The sequence below is a fragment of the Geotrypetes seraphini genome, chromosome 5, assembly GCF_902459505.1.
Source record: "Geotrypetes seraphini chromosome 5, aGeoSer1.1, whole genome shotgun sequence".
Taxonomy (NCBI): Eukaryota; Metazoa; Chordata; class Amphibia; order Gymnophiona; family Dermophiidae; genus Geotrypetes; species Geotrypetes seraphini.
Genome location: NC_047088.1, coordinates 52,053,318 through 52,073,697, shown reverse-complemented (window position 1 = coordinate 52,073,697; position 20,380 = coordinate 52,053,318). Strand labels below are relative to the sequence as shown.

Below are 20,380 nucleotides of genomic sequence, written 5' to 3'. Positions count from 1 at the left end.
TAAGTTTGTTTTTTTTAAATCATCTTTTTGGACATCTTGGTCGCCAAAACATCTAGAATGCCAGAATGCCTAACTTTAATTGCCATTTGTGACTACAACAATGTCCAAGTGTAAAACGTCCAAATCAGCACCATTTAGACATGGGAGGAGCTACCATTCTAATGGACTGGCCACATAGATATACCAAAAGAGCAGTAGGGCACCTTAAAGGGTACTGTTGTGAACTTCACATAAAGGGCTTCAGATAAACATCTCACTATATACCACTTATAATTTATGGTGAGCCCTCTAAAACTCCCTCAAAACCTACTATACCCACTTGTCTACCACTCCAATGTGTATATGTAAATGCATAGGCTGCAGAATATTTTTTGTATGAGGGGAGGCCCAAAAGCTCTGCCCCAGACCCCACTGAAGCTCCACCCTAGACCCTGCCCCCATAATAGTACTAATTGTAATACTATTTTTCCCATTTATTTTTCATATATATACACACACAATATAATCTTATTAACAACATATAATGGTTAACCACAAAATTAAACTACTTAAAGCATACTGTATGCTTCTCAAAATTCATAAGCTGATGAGAACAAGCCAGCATGGTTTCTGTACTGGAAGATCCTGCCAAACAAACTTACTGCACTTCTTCGAGGGGATAAGCGGACATTTGGACAAAGGTGACCCCATAGATATAGTATACCTAGACTTCCAGAAAGCCTTCGACAAGGTACCTCATGAGCGCCTTTTAAGGAAACTGTGGAACCACGGGGTAGAAGATGGATCAAAAACTGGTTGGCAAACAGGAAACAGAGGGTAGGAGTAAAGGGACACTATTCTAACTGGAAAGGGGTCACAAGTGGCGTCCCACAAGGGTCAGTGCTGGGACCGCTGCTATTCAATATATTTATTAATGACTTGGAAACAGGGACAAAGTGTGAAGTTATAAAATTTGCGGATGACACAAAACTCTCCGGTAAGGTAAGATCTGTAGAGGAATGTAAAAAACTCCAAAGGGACCTGGACAAACTGAGTGAGTGGGCAGATAAATGGCAGATGAGTTTTAATGTGGAGAAATGTAAAGTTATGCACATAGGGAAAGGGAACCTGATGTACAAATACACGATGGGGGGGATGACATTGGGAAAAGGCAACCTAGAAAAGGACTTGGGGGTTTTGGTGGATAAAACAATGAAACCGGCAGCACAATGCGCAGCGGCCTCAAAAAAGGCGAACAGAATGTTGGGCATTATCAAAAAAGGTATCACTACCAGAACCAAGGAAGTTATCCTCCCGCTGTACAGGGCAATGGTGCGACCGCATATGGAGTACTGCGTCCAGTACTGGTCGCCGTACCTAAAGAAAGATATGGCGATACTCGAGAGGGTCCAGAGAAGAGCGACAAAAATGATAAAAGGCATGGAAAACCTCTCGTATGCTGAGAGGCTGGAGAAGTTGGGGCTCTTTTCCCTGGAAAAGAGGAGACTTAGAGACTTAGAGGGGATATGATAGAAACTTATAAGATCATGAAGGGTATAGTGAAGGTAGAGAGAGACAGATTCTTCAGACTGGCGGGGGCAACAAAAACTAGAGGACACTCAAAAAAATTGAAGGGAGATAGGTTTAGAACAAATGCTAGGAAGTTCTTCTTCACCCAGAGGGTGGTGGACACCTGGAATGTGCTTCCAGAGGGGGTAGTTGAGCAGAGTACAGTTTTGGGTTTCAAAAAGGGATTGGACGAGTTCCTAAAGGGTAAGGGAATCCAGGGGTACAATTAGAGGGTTACTATACAAGACAAAATGCTCTTGAGTAATAGATCACTACAGGTCATTGACCTGGGGGGCCGCCGCGAGAGCGGACTGCTGGGCATGATGGACCTATGGTCTGACTCGGCAGAGACAATGCTTATGTGCTTATGTGCTTATTCATTCCTACCAGAATACCTGGCCTTGGTCATACATGCAGAACACAGATAACCCCTATGCAAACATAGGACCACAAACTAAAACTGCTAATATATACAAATGAAAGCCTTTGACAGTGTTCCACACAGACGTCTAATAAATAAACTGAGTGCCTTCAGGATGGATCCCAAAGTGATGGGCTGGGTCAAGAACTGGTTGAGTGGAAGGCAACAGAGGGTAGTGATCAATGGAGATCGTTCTGAGGAAAGGGATGGTACCAGTTGTGTGCCTCAAGGTTCTATTCTTGGGCCTGTTCTTTTTAACATTTTTATAAACAATATTGCTGAAGGGTTGTCGGGTAAGATTTGCTTCTTTGCGGATGATACCAAAATCTACAATAGAGTAGACATGCCAGATGGTGTGAATAACATGAATAAAGACTGGCAAAGCTTGAAGAATGGTCTGAAATTTGGCAGCTAAAATTTAATGGTAAGAAATGCAAGGTCATGCATTTGGGCTGCAAAAACCTGAGAAAACGGTACAGTGTAGAGGGTGAAGAACTTATGTGCACGACAGAAGAGCAGGACTTGAGTGTGATTGTATGTGATGATCTTAAGGTGGCCAAACAGGTTGAAAAGGTGACAGCGAAAGCTAGAGGGATGCTAGGTTGCATAGGAAGAGGTATGGCCAGTAGGAAAAAGGAGGTATTGACCCTGTATAAGATTTTGGTGAGACCTCTTTTAGAATATTGTGTACAATTCTGGAAGCCAAACCTTCAAAAAGATATAAAAAGGATGGAGACGGTCCAGAGGAAGGTTACTAAAATGGTATGTGGTCTTCGTCATAAGGCATATGGGGACAGACTTGAAGCTCTCAATCTGTATACTTTGGAGGAAAGGCGGGAAAGGGGAGATATGATAGAGATGTTTAAACACCCCGGAAGTGTTCATTCTGCAGCACTTCCTCTTCTCACATAGGCAGGACGCTGCAGAAAGAACGCTTCTAGGTCAGGCCGACAGCAGGAGGCTCGCTTTGTAGTGCCGCCAGCTGCCCGAAGATTTTAAATTACAGCGGCAGGGAGGTGGTAGGTTGTTGAGTTGGGAGAGCCATACTTCTAGTTGCCAATTTTTGGGGAAGCCATGGCCCCTGCGGCCTCCCTTGTTCCAACGCCTATGTGTAAAGGTAAGAATTTGAATATATATAAAATGCTGATGCGTAAAAAATACTGGTGAAAATTGAATGAAAACTGATGCCACACTAATGAAAAGTCCTCAAAAAAACAGCATAAAATTTGTTCCACTCTTTTTGGGATCTTGCCAGGTACTTGTGACTTGGATTGGCCACTATTAGAAACAAGATACTAGTCTTGATGGACCTTTAGTCTGTCCTAGTATGGTGATGCTTATGTACTTATGAAAATGTTGAATACGATACATAAGACAATGAATAAGAAATACTGATAGGGCTATGAGCAGTTGGAGAGTTTCTACCATGTTTGGTGGTTTTACTCAGAAATCCAAGATTACTGGCACAAGATTATTCAGGTATTTAGTGGACAGGGAAAAACTGGAAAAAAAGATTTTAAATTCTTCTTTTTGAATATGAGACCAGAGCGAAAGGAAGAGAGTATAGGGAAACTGGCTATCTTCTGGTGTTTGGCTATGGTACTTAAACAAGGGAGACTGGAGAGGAGAATGTTGAACACATGAAAAGTGTAAAATAACAGTATAAAACAATCAAAAGAAACTGAGGCTGATCCAGAATACGGCTGTTCGACTAATCTTTGGCCTGAAAGAAATCCAAACACATCAACCCCATATTACAAGAAATTTCACTGGCTACCCATCAAGGCCAGAATGATCTTCAAATTTGGCTGCCTCTACTACAAGACACTCCTCGGCATCGCTCCCACCTACCTTCTGAACACTTCATCCTACAGAACATACTCCGCTTCCCACGCAGAACACTCCTGTTTACATTCCCCTCCCCCAAAGGATGCCGATTCAAAAGGTTCCTCAACAGGACTCTCGTCTTCCAAGCAGGGATATGGAACAACACCCTAAACGACCTAATCCTGAATTCACTAGCATACCACATATTTAGAAAATCACTAAAAACACACTTATTCGACAAATTTGTCTGAACCTCCAAAATAGCTCAACACCTACTGCTTCATACACGTTCCCCCTCCCACCCCTATGCTGTCTAGTCCACATAACCGCCCACTTACCCCTTCCCAATTCCAACCGATGTTAACTCGCTGTTATCAGCACCTCTTATTGTACACCGTCTTGAACTGAAAGGTATTATTATTATTAAATTTCAAAGGAGGCTATAAGAGATAAATGTTTGTGTCATTAAATGCTTCATCTAAATTTTGGTGAGAACAGCAATAATTACCCCCCCCCCCTTTTTTTACAAAACCATAGCGTGATTTTTAGCGCCGGCCACAGCAGTAACAGCTCTGACGCTCATAGGAATTCAATGTGTATTGCAGCTGTTACCATCGCAGCCATCACTAGAAACCACTACAGTTTTGTAAAAGAGGGGGAAAGCCAGGTAGATGATAGAGAGGGGCTTTTCATGGAAGTGGGATTTGAGGGAAGGGAATTTGAAACTGCTCAAAAATTATGGTTTCTTTATTGCTGTAGTGAGATGCTGGTTTGTAAAAAGGAACAAATGTAATCCAGAGTGATGCTATACATTTGAGACTTTAAAAGTTTTTTTAAGATATTAAAATGAATGCATAAAAGAAATCATGTAAAAATTGGGGGAAAATAATTACATGAAAAAAAAAGAAAAAAAATTTAAATTGAATCAGGTTGGGCAGACTGGATGGACCATTCGGGTCTTTATCTGCCGTCATCTACTATGTTACTATGTTATGTTACTATGAACTGACAATGAACAAATTTTTTTTTTTGAGTTGTGCACATAGGTCCTCTTTTACATAGCCATACAAGCATAAAATAACATAATAGCAAATTTCTAGACCGCATAACCATAAGTTCAGTGCTATGAGAAAATACAGGAATAATGGGATATACAGAAATCTAATTGATCAAGAATTTGGAAAAAAAGAAAAGTCATCAAAAGTTTTCTATAATGTTCATAAGATGTGGATCTAATCAATAATGGACAGAAATCTTTATCATAATAAGCTGCTTGGTAGGAAAGACAATGCTGCGGTGGTAAGAGCTCTGAGGCTCATAGGAATTCTATGAGCGTTGGAGTTCTTACCGCCGTGGCCAGTGCTAGAAACGCTAGCGTGGCTTTGCAAAGGAGGGGGATAATTATTGAACCCACAGGTTGCTAGCCTTGCTTCGAACTTCACGGTATAGCGGTATATAAGAAATTTATTATTATTATTATTATTATTGATATCTGAAGGCAACTGGGCCCACAATACCCCTGCTATTTAGCACAAAGATTCCAGTTTGTCCAGCCCCATCTTAGGTGCATCAAGCAAACCTGCTGTAGTGATTGAAGGACACATCTAGGCTCAAAGCTTCACAACATCTCAGTCATAAAGTCACAATATTAAAACATCTGAAGAGGAACATTGGAGTGTGTGGCGCAGTGGTTAAAGCTACAGCCTCAGCGCCCTGGGGTTGTGGGCTCAAACCCATGCTGCTCCTTGTGACCCTGGGCAAGTTACTTAATCCCCCTGTTGCCCCCATTAGGTAGATTGTGAGCCTGCTGGGACAGACAGGGAAAAATGCTTGAGTAATGTAAACTGTTCTGAGCTCCCTTGGGAGAATGGAATAGAAAATTGAATGAATAAATATCTAACAGATAAAGGAAGCAGTGAAAGTCTTTTTAGATAGGAATTTCTTTCTTAAAAATATGTCAATAACTTGACAACTAAACTAAACTAAAACTTAGATTTATAGACCGGGTCATCTTCATATAATAAAGCTCGACTCGGTTTACATCAATTAAAAAAAAATATAGAAAAGAAGATGAGTTTACAGCTTAGAGAATAACCATGTTTTTAAATTTTTACGAAAAAATTGAAATGAGATTATAGAAAGGCAAGCACAGTTCCCTGTGTCTATAATAAACCCCTTTTACACAATCGGAGAGAAAAGGGAAAAAGAACACCATCAACCAAGCACTCTCATTTTTTTTTTTATATACTTTTCAAAACATCAAAGGGGGACAGTTTATTACAGAAATGCTCTTCAAAAGATGCCTCCCTGCTTTAAAAATCCTGTAAATGAAAGAGCTGAGTGATCTTTCTAGACCAGTGCTTTTCAAGCCACTTCTGCTTATGCACCTAGCCGGTTGGGGGTTTTGCAGGATTAGCAGGATAAATATGCACAAGGCTTGCACTTATTGGAGAGCCACGATACGCCGATCTCTCGTGCATATTCACTATGGGCTCCTTTTACGAAGCCGTGTTAGAGGTTTAACGCACGGAATAGCGCGTGCTAAATTGCCAGCCACGCTAGACGCTAACACCAGCATTAAGCTGGCGTTAATTCTAGCCACATAGCGCAGGTTTAGCATGCGCTAAAAAGCTGTGTGTGCTAAAACCACTAACGCAGCTTCGTAAAAGGAGCCCTATGTGACTGCTATGTTTTGGATTGCATCCCTGAAGTAGCTTTTAGGTAGCTCTGTGAACAGTGAGTCTCAATAGTGTAATCTACCTATTTTCCATTTTGGGTGGCTGACCACTAACAAATAAAGTAACACGGACAACCCAAAGGGCTCCTTTTACAAAACTGCGATAGCATTTTTAGCACGTGCTGAATTTTAGCGGGTGCTAAACCCACGCTGCGCGGCTAGAACTAACGCCAGCTCAATGCTGTCATTAGCGTCTAGCGTGCACTAAAACCGCTATAGCAGCTTTGTAAAAGGAGCCTAAAATGCAAGTGTAAACAAAAACAAATTTAAAACCAGCTCCATAACAAAATCTAAACTAATACAAGATAGGACTACCTAATATATAATCAATAAAGTAACCAGCCCAAGTAGCAGATACAATTTCTATTAGTAGTCCATTGTTTTAAATAAAACACTAATGATACAAATGATATTCAGTAAATTGCAAACTGCAGCTTTAAATAATTTACTAAGAGCCCCTTTAGAAAAAGCCGCTATAGCAATTCCTCCACGACAAATGGACCGAAGCCCTTTCAATTCCTAAGAGCTTTGGTGCGTTTGCCACAGGAGAATCACTAGCGCATGTTTGTAAAAGGGGCCTTAAACCTGAATTTTAATAAAAACATCATATTGGGGTTTTTTTCCCATGTTTATTTTTGATTGAAATTCTGCTATTGCTTTCAATGAGAAGTTAAACTCTGAGATTGAAAAGCAGAAATCCTTAAGCCCTGGGAGTTGTACTTTACCTCTTTTTTGAAAGGATCTAAATGCAGCCGGGAGAAACTACTTTGTAAGCTCTGACGTCGCCGAATCAGAATCTCTTTTGCCTGCTCTGTCCCAGTGTCCACGGGGAGAGTATGCCTGTTATAGTTAGAAGTCTTCCAGAGAGTGGCAGCAAAAACATACAACAAAGATGGGTTATTAAAATAAAGGTGACAATTACAGCAATTGTAACATCAGATCGCATCAGTCAGATTCAATATATTTGGACTATCAGAATCAACGCATTAGATAAACATAGCTTCCATCCTCATAATGCCATTTAGGACAAATTAACATTTTGTAACAGGGTTTTCATCAGGTATAATACAGTTTGCATCCAAAGGCACTTATGAGGAGAGCAACAAGTCCTGGCCACATAAGTGGTTTTGTTTAAAATTTATCCCTCCAATAAATGAACAAAACTGTCCATATACATCAGGGGTGCCCACACTTTTTTGGCTTGCGAGCTACTTTTAAAATGACCAAGTCAAAATGATCTCCAACAATAAAATTTTTAAAAACACAAAGCACACTGTACGCAGAGAAAATGTTAATTATCATTTGTATTCTGGGTTGTTTTTTTTCAGAGGTCAAGGCAGATGACTTTAAAATATGTAATGTCACCTCAGTAACAACTATACAGAAATAGACAAATATAACCCCTCCCCTTTTACTAAACCGCGATAGCGTTTTTTAGTGCAGGGAGCTCCACTGAACACCCCCTGCAGATCCCAACGCTCATAGGCTCCCTGCACTAAAAACCACTATCACGGTTTAGTAAAAGGGAGCCATAGTGCAAAATATAGACAGCAGATATAAATTCTCAAAACTGACACATTTTGATCACTAAATTGAAAATAAAATCATTTTCCTATCTTTTTGTCTGCTGATGTCATGTGTCTAGTTGCATTTCCTTCTTCTGTAAATCTAATTTTTCTTTCTTTCTGCCCCTCCCCTTTTCTTTCTGTCTCTCTTTCTTTCTCTCTCCCCCTGCCCCCTCTTTATTTCTGTCTTTCTCTCTCCCCCTGTTTGCCTGTCTTTCTTTCTCCCCATGCCCTCCTCTTTATTTCTGTCTTTCTTTCTCTCTCCCCCTGCCCCCTCTTTATTTCTGTCTTTCTTTCTCTGTCCCCCTGCCCCACAAGCCATCGCGCCGGTTTCTCCACTTCCCAGACTTTTTCTCCCTGCCCCCCCCCCTCCAAGCCACCATGGCAATTTCTTCCTGCTTCCCCGAGCCAGACCTGGCACGTACAAGCGCCCGGCCCACAGGTTTTCTCCCCCACCCCACCCCCGATGTCCATTCTGACATCAGAGAGGAAGTTCAAGGCCAGCCAGGCAGCGATTGGCTGGCCCAGAACTTCCTCTCTGACATCAGAATTAATATCAGAGTTTAAGGCTTGTAGGTCCGGCGCTTGTACATGCCTGGCCTGGCTCAGGGAGACAGGAATAACAAGACTGCAAAGGCAACGTGATCGAATCGCGTTGCCTTTGCGATCTACTGGTTGAGTGATTGACCATTTGGGCACCCCTATTATACATATTTATTTGGATTTATCTCATGCCTCTTCAGCAACAGCTGAAGGTGCTTTACATGCAGATATGCTAGATATTTTGATATGCCAATATACAGTATACAGTAGCCAATACATATCTACTGTATATGTTATAAGGAAGGATGAGTGTGTTCTGGGGATGAGACCTACGTTTCTATGAACACTCTGCTGCTATCCATATAATTAATCCATATAAATTAAACTTCAAAATAGCAGGCTTAGGGGGGTCATTTTTAAAGTACATGAACTTTTCACAATGACAATAAAAAACCGTCTATATAGCAATTTTGGAACATCAGAACCAGAATTTGAATATCCTACACTGCAGTTTACCCAAAGAGCAATGGGGCATGTTTTGGGAATGTTTGTGTGAGACTAAGGAGGCCTAAAATTTGGACGTCCAACAGTGATAATCAAATAGAAAGAAACATCCATCTCTATAAATAAGGACATTTTTATTTAGGCTTGCTTTAGTCACATCCAGGGTACAAAAAAGTGCTCTAATTGAGCAGCTGACAACAGGAAGGATTAAGGCATGCTGTCATAAGAACAGCCTTACTGGGTCAGCTGTCATAAGAACAGCCTTACTGGGTCAGACCAATGATCCATCTTCCCATCTTCGCAGAGGTCAATCCAAGTCACAAGTACCTGGCAAAAACCCAGATAGCGGCAACATTCCTTGCTACAATCCCCTGTCTGTCTCAACAACAGACTATGGACTTTTCCTCCAGGAACTTGTCTAAACCTTTCTTAAAACCAGCTACGCTATCCGCTCTTACCACATCCTCTGGCAACGTGTTCCAGAGCTTAACTATTCTCTGAGTGAAAAAATATTTCCTCCTATTGGTTTTAAGAGTATTACTCTGTAAGTTCACTCTTGATGCAGTAAAAAAATCGATCCACTTGTACCCATTCTACACCACTCAGGATTTTGTAGACTTTAGTCACATCTCTCCTTAGCCATCTCTTTTCCAAGCTGAAGAGCCCTAACCTTTTTAGTGTTTCCTTTATCATCTTGGTCGCTCTTCTTTGAACTTTTTCTAGTGCCGCTATATCTTTTTTGAGATAAGGAGACCAATACTCAAGGTGAGGTCGCACCATTGAGCGATACTGAGGCATTATAACATTCTTAATCTTGTTAACCATCTCTTTTCTAATAATTCCTAGCATCCTGTTTGCCTTCTTGACCGCTGCCGTACATTGGGCAGAAAGTTTCAGCGTATTGTATAAGATTACACCCAGATCCTTTTCTTGAGCGCTGACCCTCAAGGTGGTCCCTAGCATCTGATAACTATAATTTGGATTATTCTTCCCAATGTGTCCCCGTCCCTCTCCCCTGAAAGTAAAAAAGGAAAGGAATACCAGGCTCTATAACTGCATCAGGTACTAGGGGCATTCTGAACAAAGCAAAGAACAAGTCTGAGGAGTAGCCTAGTGGTCAGTCTATTTATTTATTTATTCAATTTTCTATGCCACTTTCCCAGGAGAGCTCAGAATGGTTTACATGAATTAAGTCAGGTATTCAGTATAATGGAGTGTAAGCCAGAAGACCCAGGTAAGCCAGAAGACCCATTTTGGCTCTCTTTTCTCCCTTCCTTCCGTAGCTAAATATTTCTGACACCTGAAGGCTGTTGAGTTGGTGTACAGTCAGATACACTAGGTATTCCCCTATTCCTGGAGGGCTGGGCATTTAAAATAAAAGAGTTATGGGGGATATGAACCCGGATGCCCTGATTTACAGTCCAATATCATTTGCTGTCTCTTTTCTCTGCATGGTTGTCTGTGTGGCCATTTTTGTAAAAATGCTGCCCTAGTAGTAATAGGCTCCTATAATGTATTACTTTCTTTATCTAAATTAAGGGCTCCTTATACAAAGGTGCGTTAGGGCCTTAATGCCTGGAATAGTGTGTGCTAAATTGCCCCGCGTGCTAACTGCTACCGCCTCCTCTTGAGGCGGTAGTTTTTCGGGTAGCACACGCTAATCCGATGCATACGCTAAAAACGCTAGCACACCTTTGTAAAAGGAGCCCTAAAACTTAGCCTTGTATACCAGGTCTTTAATCATAGGAAGTACGACACGGTTAACAATAAATTAATAAAAATGCTAAAATACATGGATATTAATTTTCAAAGTTTTTCAAAGATTTACGAAAGATTGGAAGGAACTGGGTCATCTCAAAATTACAGGAAGTTCATTCATAATTGGGAAAATTTAAAAGCTAAAGAAAGGCTGAAATTCTTGACTCCCTTAATTCCTTTCTTAGCTCTTTTCAATTTTTTTAATTTTCCTTTTCTTATTCATCCTTTTCCTTCCGTTTATCTCATTTTTACTCCATAACTTCTTCTTCATATCTCCTTACCCCTCTCCTTTCTTGCTCATTCCTTTTTTACACGTTCTCCTTCTTCAGATCAAGTTTAATGTAGAGAAATGTAAAGTCTTGCACGTAGGAAACAGAAACCCGAGGTACAGCTACATGATGGGAGGGCTGTCACTGGGTGAGAGTACCCAAGAAAGGGACTTGGGGGTAATAGTGGACAAGACAATGAAGCCGTCGGCACAGTGTGCAGCAGCCGCTATGAAAGCGAATAGAATGCTAGGTATAATCAATAAGGGTATTACAACCAGAACGAAAGAAGTTATCCTGCCATTGTATCGGGCGATGGTGTGCCCGCATCTGGAGTGCTGCGTCCAATATTGGTCGCCGTACCTAAAGAAGGATATGGCGATACGTGAGAGGGTTCAGAAGAGAGCGACACGCTTGATAAAAGGTATGGAAAACCTTTCATATGCTGAAAGATTGGAGAAACTGTGGCTCTTTTCCCTGGAGAAGCGGAGACTTAGAGGGGATATGATAGAGACTTACAAGATCATGAAGGGCATAGAGAAAGTGGAGAGGGACAGATTCGTCAAACTTTCGAAAACTACAAGAACGAGAGGGCATTCGGAAAAATTAAAAGGGGACAGATTCAGAACCAATGCTAGGAAGTTCTTCTTCACTCAGAGGGTGGTGGACACCTGCAATGCGCTTCCAGAGGGCGTGAGAGGACAGAGTACAGTTTTGGGGTTCAAGAAGGGATTGGATGATTTCCTGAAGGAAAAGGGGATAGAAGGGTATAGATAGAGGATTACTATACAGGTACTGGACCTGATGGGCCGCCTCGTGAGCAGACTGCTGGGCATGATGGACCTCTGGTCTGACCCAGCAGAGGCATTACTTATGTTCTTATGTTCTTCTCAATTATTTTATTTTCTCTTCTTCATCCATCTCCTTTGCCTGTTTCTCATTTCCCCATCCACAACATAACTGGTGCCACCTAAGCTCTTCTTAAAGCAGCCTCTAAAATACCCAGCATTTCATGTAATTCTGTGCACGTAATTCTGGGCTATTCCATCTCCTTGCTGTAAATAGACTGACAAATTCTTTTTAAAGTTTTATTAAAACAGAAAGAAACAAGAACTATTTCTCTGGACAGCCCTGAAGAGCAGGGCTGCTTCTTTAAAACCTTACTTTCAATACAATACAAGCCTTTCAAATCAGCTTCATGATGCCATCTAGTGCCAGATTTGGGATTACAGCACCCACACCACCTTAACAATACTATTAAATGCAGTTACAGTGCTCCATGGCTATCTCTCTTCCATATCTATTGTCCTTGGGTTTTTTTAGAGTTGGAGTTGATTATTATGATTATTATTATTTAGGAATTTGCCATTTCTTGAGGACTTAGGCACTGTAAATGTTGAAGACACCAGAATAATGTCTACATTTTTGGAGATGAGTGGTTTTTGTCCTTTGCTATGTTTGGAATGAGTAGATATTGTGAAGAATTTTGAGACGATTGAATGGGGAGGTCTCGGGCAGGTGGGGAGGCTTGGAGTGGGGTGGGAGAGGATTAGAGGATCAATGGGTAGGGTGTGGAGCTTGTGAGCCTTGACTGGGGGTTGTTTGCCAGGTTACCGGGCGGGTTTCTGGGATCCTCATTCTCCCTTTGTCTGTGCTCCCTTTTTTGTACAGTGGGATCTTTTTGTACTCTGAGTTTCTGGCCCAGAAATATCTAAGAAAAAGGACCATTTAGATTAAATGATTAAGTTACGGAGCATGAATGGATGGGCAGACTAGATGGACCATTTTGGTCTTTATCTGCTGAACAGAACAAGTCATTTCTATACCGTATAACCGATAAGTTCGATGTTGTCATTTACTAAGTTACTATGTGCTGTGTCTGCTGTGATTAATTTATAGAGCATGTATGGTTGGGCAGTCTAGATGGACCATTCTGAGTCTGCTGTGTACATTGTTAGTTTTTAAATGTGCACATAACAAAAGTCATGTTCTAATTGCTCGTACTGGTAGCAAGCACACATATACTTCTTGCAGGCTTTCTAAAGTAAAAATATGCTCATATTTTCACTTTGAAAATTATCAGAGGAGATATTACCTCCACCTATATACCCGATTGCTTGTGTGAAATTTTTTTTAACTAAAAATATACAATTTGAAATTCAGATGTATAGTTATAGTTTCAAACTCAGCTTCCAGGAATGTTTCCACCTACAATGAGTAAATTACCCCCAAATGGCACCAAGTGCATTATTTTACCTATGTATCAGGCAGGCAGGCTATTATTTAAAAAAAAAAAAAAAAAAGCTCTCTTTTAGAGGAAAAGTATTATTTTACCTAAGGAAATGGCTTTGAAAATTATAACCCCTATCCTTCAGCATCTATACTTTAACCCTCCTGTTATGTTCTTATGAGTTACTGAAAAATGCCTAGAATCAACACCAAAGCTGCACTCAATGACTCTGACACAGAATCAAATTACTGAATTTAAACACACATACACACACCACCTTTTACAAAACCGTAGGGCAGTTTTTAGTGCCGGCCATGGCGGTAACAGCTCCGAAGGTCATAGGAGTTCTATGAGGTACTGGAGCTGTTACCGCTGCGGCCGGCGCTATAAACTTTACTATGGTTTTGTAAAAGGGGGGAGGGGGTAATCAGATAACTGGTGCTAAATCTCCTGAAATGATCTCAAACTTAATTTATAGACTAGTACAGTTTTCCTAGTTTTGGGTTTAAAAAAAACATGAAATTCCGTGTTTTATCTGTCAAAATCTGAAGGAATTCCAGTAAAACTCGATGTCAGTTGGGTTACATGATGGCAGTCGGAGGAGCGGGCATGCTCTACTCCCAATTCATTAAAAATAACCTATGGACAGTATAATAAAGGAAGGAAGGAAGGAAGGAACTGAGCATAGGGCTAAGCACATACAGGGCAGGATTAACCAATAGGCCCAGTAGGCAAGTGCCTATGGCCCGAAATGGTCACGGGGGCCCGATGAAGGAGGGCATCAATATTGTTTTTTCCAAACGGCGATGGGCCCCTCCAGCATCGATCGGCAATTCAGGCCCCCCCCCCCAATCGGCAACGCGGGCCCCCCAATCGGCAATGCGGGCCCCCCCCCGATCGGCAACGCGGGCCCCCCAATCGGCAATGCGGGCCCCCACGATCGGCAACGCGGGCCCTCCCCGATCAGCAATGCACCCCCCCCCCCATCGACGAAAAGTAAGACAAGCAAGCAACGCGGGTAAAAAAGGCAACGGGAACTGTAATTTTGCATGCGGTACTGCTTGCCCAAAGCTTCCCTCTGAAGCAGCTTCCTGTTTCCGCCTGGGCACATGGTAGGGTGGGGTGAGGCAGGGGGCCTAGTGTACTTGTGTGCCTAGGGGCCCTCAATGAATTAATCCAGCCCTGAGCACATAACATGACTACCCATCCGGATTAAGAAAAAGTCATCTCAGGCAGTAGCAACTGCTGCAAAAGGAACAAAAACAGATTGGTAAACTGGAGGTTGCACGAGAGCCTACTTTGACACAATGGTATAATATAGGGGTCCTTTTACTAAGGCGCGCTAATGATTAGCACATGCTAAATGCTAAGGCGCCCCTTATATTCTATGGGCACCTTAGCATTTAGCTGACGCTAATCGTTAGCACACGCCATATCGGTTAGCGCAGCTTAGTAAAAGGACCCCATAGTGTACTGTACAGTATGATGGTGATAGAAAGATATAGAAGTGGAAAGAGATCAAATGTAGCACTGGAGAGGAAAACGGTGGAGAGGGAAATGGTGATGGAGTTCAAAAAAGCGTGGGATGAACACAGAGGATCTAGAATCAGAAAATAATAGTAAATATTGAAGAACTAAGGCCAGAACTGGGCAGACTTGCACCGTCTGTGTCTGTATATGGCCATTTGGAGGAGGATGGGCTGGGGAGGGCTTCAATGGCTGGGAGGGAGTAGATGGACTGGAGTGAGCTTTGATGAAGACTTCAGGAGTTGGAACCTAAGAACAGTGCCGGGCAGAGCTTTGTATTCTTGCCCAGAAATAGCTAAGGAGAAGGAAAAAAAACCCAACAAATTTTTAGATTGAATCAGGTTGGACAGACTAGATGTCTTTATCTGCTGTCATCTACTATGTTACTATGTTATTATGAGTTTCTTTGTCCAATGCAGCTTGCAAGTAGCTTTTAGATTATTGATTATCTGTAGTATGAAGGGAGTTGCTTTGGTTTATGGAGAGCAGAGGGCTGGAATATAAATTATGGCCCTGACTCTGCTGTGGAAATTATTGCAGGCCTGGGATCTTGTTATTTGTTTTGGGTCGATGTTTTTATGACTTTTAATCTGAGAGTGGCTTCTCTGTCATGTTTTTTGTTTTTGTTTTTTTTTTAATTGAAAATAGAGCTGAAAATAAAAGGAGCAAAAACAGTCCAGCAGCAAATAATGCCAAAGTGTATCACCTCTCAGTTTGGCACTAGGATGCAATAGTGTCACAAAGGTCCTTGCCAGATTCTAACGCATCACAATCACCTTAATGTGATCCAATAGCCATCGCCATGATGGACGCCGTGCTCTTTGAAATTCTCTTATTAAAGAGAAATTGACCTCCTTTTGTATCTCCTATTCGCATTTGCGACAGAGCTGTTCACCCAAAAGCTACGATTATCTCTGAATATAATGGTGGTTAATGACAGTGGACAAGTGCATAAAACGATGCGGTACAATGATGACATTCTTATTATTTGCTGCAAAACCAATGCTAAGGCTGCTGGTCTTCCAGGAAAGACCACAAAGAATTTAGTCAAATATCTGGCTATAAACTAAATGAAATCAAGACAAAGATGCTGCCTATAAATTTTACAGAGGTCTCGATAGATCGTAGTTAGGGTTACCAGATCTCCAGATTTACCCGGACATGTCCTCTTTTTAGAGGATGTCCGGGTGTCCGGAAAATGCTTGAGTACCTGATTGTAAACCGCTTAGATAGGTGGTATAAAAATACCTAAAAATAAAATAAATTTTTAAACCATGCACATGCTTGGAGGCCCTCTAGATACATCCCTGAGCTCAAGAAAGAAGAGATGAGGTTTAGGGGGGGGGGAGGGTTAAAGCTGAGGGCAGAATTGGGTGGGGCTATAAGTCCTCTTTTTTGCATTAACAAATCTGGTAACCCTAATCGTAGTAAACTATATTTCCTGTTTAAATTGCCATGAAAGGGGTTTAGATGGAAGGGGTTGCAATGAAAGTAAAACCCGGATATCTCAAGCCGTCTTCTTTTTTGCTGGAGCCATATGGGAACCCTAGGCAAACCTTTGTATCAACTCCAAGAGGACCAGTATAATTGGATATGGCACACATTGAGGAAGAGCTACATCTGCACCAGTCACTTAGATATTCAGTATAAAAAATTTTGGGGAGCCATTGACTCCAGAATTATTACAAAAGATACAGAGGGACATACCAGCTAATTGCTGGAGGGATTACGCAGTGAAGGGCACATTATTGTAACATCATTTATCTGGAATCTACCCAGAAGACCTTAAGAAGACTGAGAATAATTCAGAACACGGCGGTTCGATTGATATTTGGCCGAAAGAAAAACGATCACGTTAGTCCATATTATCGTTTACTGCATTGACAGGCATTGGAGGCAAGAATATTATTTAAGTTTTCTTGTATTTGTTTTAAGCTGATCTCAGGAGTCTCCAATTTATTTGTCTTCTCACTTTGAATTTTACAGACCATCAAGGATTACAAGAAGCTCCAACTTATTTACTTATCCTAAACCAAATGGAGTCAGATATAAGACCTTTTTTGAAAGGACCTTAGCATTCAGGCAGGCAAAATACAATGTTGGCTCGGTGAATGCATCCATCAAGCCATGTCTTATTGCTCTTTTCGTAAACTAGTAAAATCTGCTTTGTATGACAAATTTATCACTTAACTAGATTGTTTTAAGATTGTAATTTTTTAATCTTTTACTCTGTTTTTAATAATAATAATAACTTTATTTTTCCATACCGCCATAATCTTATGACTTCTAGGCGGTTCACAATAAAGAGAGCTGTACAATCAGTGAATTACAATCTTAACAATCAGCGAACTACAAAGCAATGTTACTTACCGTAACAGTTGTTATCCAGGGACAGCAGGCAGCTATTCTCACTAGTGGGTGATGTCATCCGACAGAGCCCCGATACGGACATCTTGCAAGCATGTCTTGCTTGAAGAAACTCAGAAGTTTCGAGATGCCTGCACCGCGCATGCGCCAGTGCCTTCCCGCCCGATGTATCGGGCGTGTCTCCTCAGTTCAGGTAGCTAGCCTGAGAAGCCAACCCAGGGGAGGTGGGTGGGACGTGAGAATAGCTGCCTGCTGTCCCTGGATAACAACTGTTACGGTAAGTAACATTGCTTTATCCCAGGACAAGCAGGCAGGTATTCTCACTAGTGGGTGACCTCCAAGCTAACCTCAATGGGATGGTGGGAGAGTTGGCAACTTAAGAGAATAAATTTTGTAACACTGTTTGGCCAAACTGTCCATCCCGTCTGGAGAAAGTATCCAGACAATAATGAGAGGTGAATGTATGAACCGAGGACCAAGTGGCAGCCTTACAAATCTCCTCAATCGGTGTCGATCTGAGGAAGGCTACAGAGGCTGCCATTGCTCTGACCTTATGGGCTGTGACCTTACAGGGAAGGGATAATCCAGCCTGGGCATAGCAGGAAGAGATACAAGCCGCCATCCAGTTAGAGATGGTGCGCTTCGATACAGGTCGTCCCAACTTGTTTGGATCAAAGGAGACGAAAAGTTGAGGAGCAGTTCTGTATAGCTTTGTGCGATCCAAGTAGAAAGCTAGAGCACGTTTACAGTCCAGAGTGTGCAAAGCAGATTCCCCAGGATGAGAATGAGGCTTTGGAAAGAACACTGGAAGCACGATGGATTGGTTGATGTGAAATTCAGAGACTACTTTAGGCAAGAATTTTGGATGAGTACGGAGAACCACCTTGTCATGATGGAATACAGTGAACGGTGGATCCGCCACTAGGGCCTGAAGCTCACTGACCCGACGAGCTGACGTGAGGGCCAACAGAAAAACCACCTTCCAGGTGAGATACTTAAGTGGAGCCGTGTTGAGAGGTTCAAACGGAGGCTTCATGAGATGAGACAGGACAACATTGAGATCCCAAACCACAGGAGGAGGTTTGATAGGAGGGTTGACATGAAAAAGCCCCTTCATAAATTTGGAAACCACAGGATGAGCAGACAAAGGTTTCCCCTGCAGAGGCTGATGGAAAGCCGCAATAGCACTCAGGTGGACTCGTATAGAGGTAGACTTGAGACCAGACTGAGACAAGTGCAGAAGATAGTCCAATACAGAAGATAGGGAAGCTCGCTGAGGTTCCGTGGCATTGGAAATACACCAGGAAGAGAATCTAGTCCATTTTTGGGAATAGCATTGTCGAGTAGCAGGCTTCCTGGAAGCCTCTAAGACCTCTCTCACTGCTTGAGAGAACTGGTGAGGAGTTATGTTGAAAGGAACCAAGCTGTCAGGTGGAGAGACTGCAGGTTGGGATGAAGTAGTGAACCTTGATGTTGAGTAAGTAGTGAAGGAAACACTGGAAGAAGTACTGGCTCCCTGCTGCACAGTTGAAGTAGAAGGGAGTACCAAGGTTGTCTGGGCCACCGAGGAGCAATCAGAATCATGGTGGCATGGTCTGATCTCAACTTGACCAGAGTCTTCTGAATGAGAGGAAATGGAGGAAACGCATATAGGAAGCGATTCCCCCACTCCAGTAGAAAGGCGTCTGCCTCGAGGCGGAGAGGAGTGTAGATCCTGGAGCAAAACTGAGGCAGTTTGAAGTTGTGGGGGGCTGCGAAGAGGTCTATCTGAGGCGTTCCCCACTGAGCAAAGATCTGATGAAGGGGTTTGGAATGGAGCGTCCATTCATGAGGCTGGAGAAGACGACTCAATTTGTCTGCTAGGACGTTGTCTTTCCCCTGAATGTAGACTGCTCTGAGGAAGGTGTTGTGGTGAACCGCCCAATCCCAGACTCGAAGAGCTTCCTGACAAAGAGGTGCCGAGCCCGTGCCCCCTTGTTTGTTGACATAATACATGGCGACCTGATTGTCTGTGCGAATAAGGACCACCATGTCGTGAAGCAGATGTTGAAAGGCTTGGAGAACATTGAAGATGGCTCTGAGCTCCAGAAGATTGATTTGATGGAGTCGTTCCGCACTGGTCCAGAACCCCTGAGTGCGAAGACCATCCAGATGGGCCCCCCATGCATAGTTCGATGAATCGGTCGTTAGAACTTTCTGGTGGGGAGGAGAATGAAACAGCAAACCTCTGGATAGATTCGAAGAGGTCATCCACCAGAGAAGAGACTGCCGTAGAGCAGGAGTGACGACAATGTGACGGGACAACGGGTCGGACACCTGAGTCCACTGAGATGCCAGGGTCCATTGAGGAATTCTGAGATGTAGTCTGGCAAAAGGCGTCACATGAACTGTAGAGGCCATGTGGCCCAAGAGGACCATCATGTGTCTCGCCGAGATGGACGGGCGAGAAGACACCGACTGGCAGAGTAGAAGGAGAGCATCCATGCGTTGAGGAGGAAGGAATGCTCGAAGTTGAATGGTGTCCAGAACAGCCCCGATAAAGGGGAGAGACTGGGTGGGCTGAAGATGAGACTTGGGGAAGTTGATCTCGAAGCCCAAACTCTGCAGGAAACAAATTGTAGTCAAGGTCGCCGAAATGACCCCTGGAGCCGACGGTGCCTTGATGAGCCAGTCGTCGAGGTATGGAAACACCTGAAGACCCATGTTCCTGAGTGCAGCGGCCACCACCACCAGACACTTTGTGAAGACTCTGGGAGACGAGGAAAGGCCGAATGGAAGCACTCGATACTGCAGATGTAGATGTCCCACCCGAAATCTGAGAAACTTGCGGGAGGCCGGATGAATCGGGATGTGAGTGTAGGCCTCCTTGAGGTCCAGAGAGCATAACCAATCGTTCTGCTCGAGGAGGGGATAGAGAGAAGCAAGGGTCAGCATGCGGAACCGCTCCTTGACCAAAAACTTGTTGAGGACTCGAAGGTCCAAAATGGGACGCAGATCGCCCGTCTTCTTCGGGACCAGGAAGTACCGGGAGTAGAACCCCCGGTTTTGCTGATCTAACGGTACCGGCTCGACGGCCCGAAGCCGAAG

The 20,380-nt window shown here is 42.8% G+C and overlaps 1 protein-coding gene across 1 annotated transcript in view; it reads right to left on the bottom strand.

The window, feature by feature from the left end:
* The window catches only part of LOC117360296 (sodium/hydrogen exchanger 2-like), a 116,081-nt gene that overhangs the window by 2,079 nt on the left and 93,622 nt on the right, over positions 1 to 20,380 (bottom strand). The window contains exon 10 of the mRNA XM_033943987.1: positions 7,259 to 7,390. Within this exon, the coding sequence (XP_033799878.1) occupies positions 7,259 to 7,390 (132 nt within the window). The remainder of the gene's footprint in view (positions 1 to 7,258; positions 7,391 to 20,380) is intronic.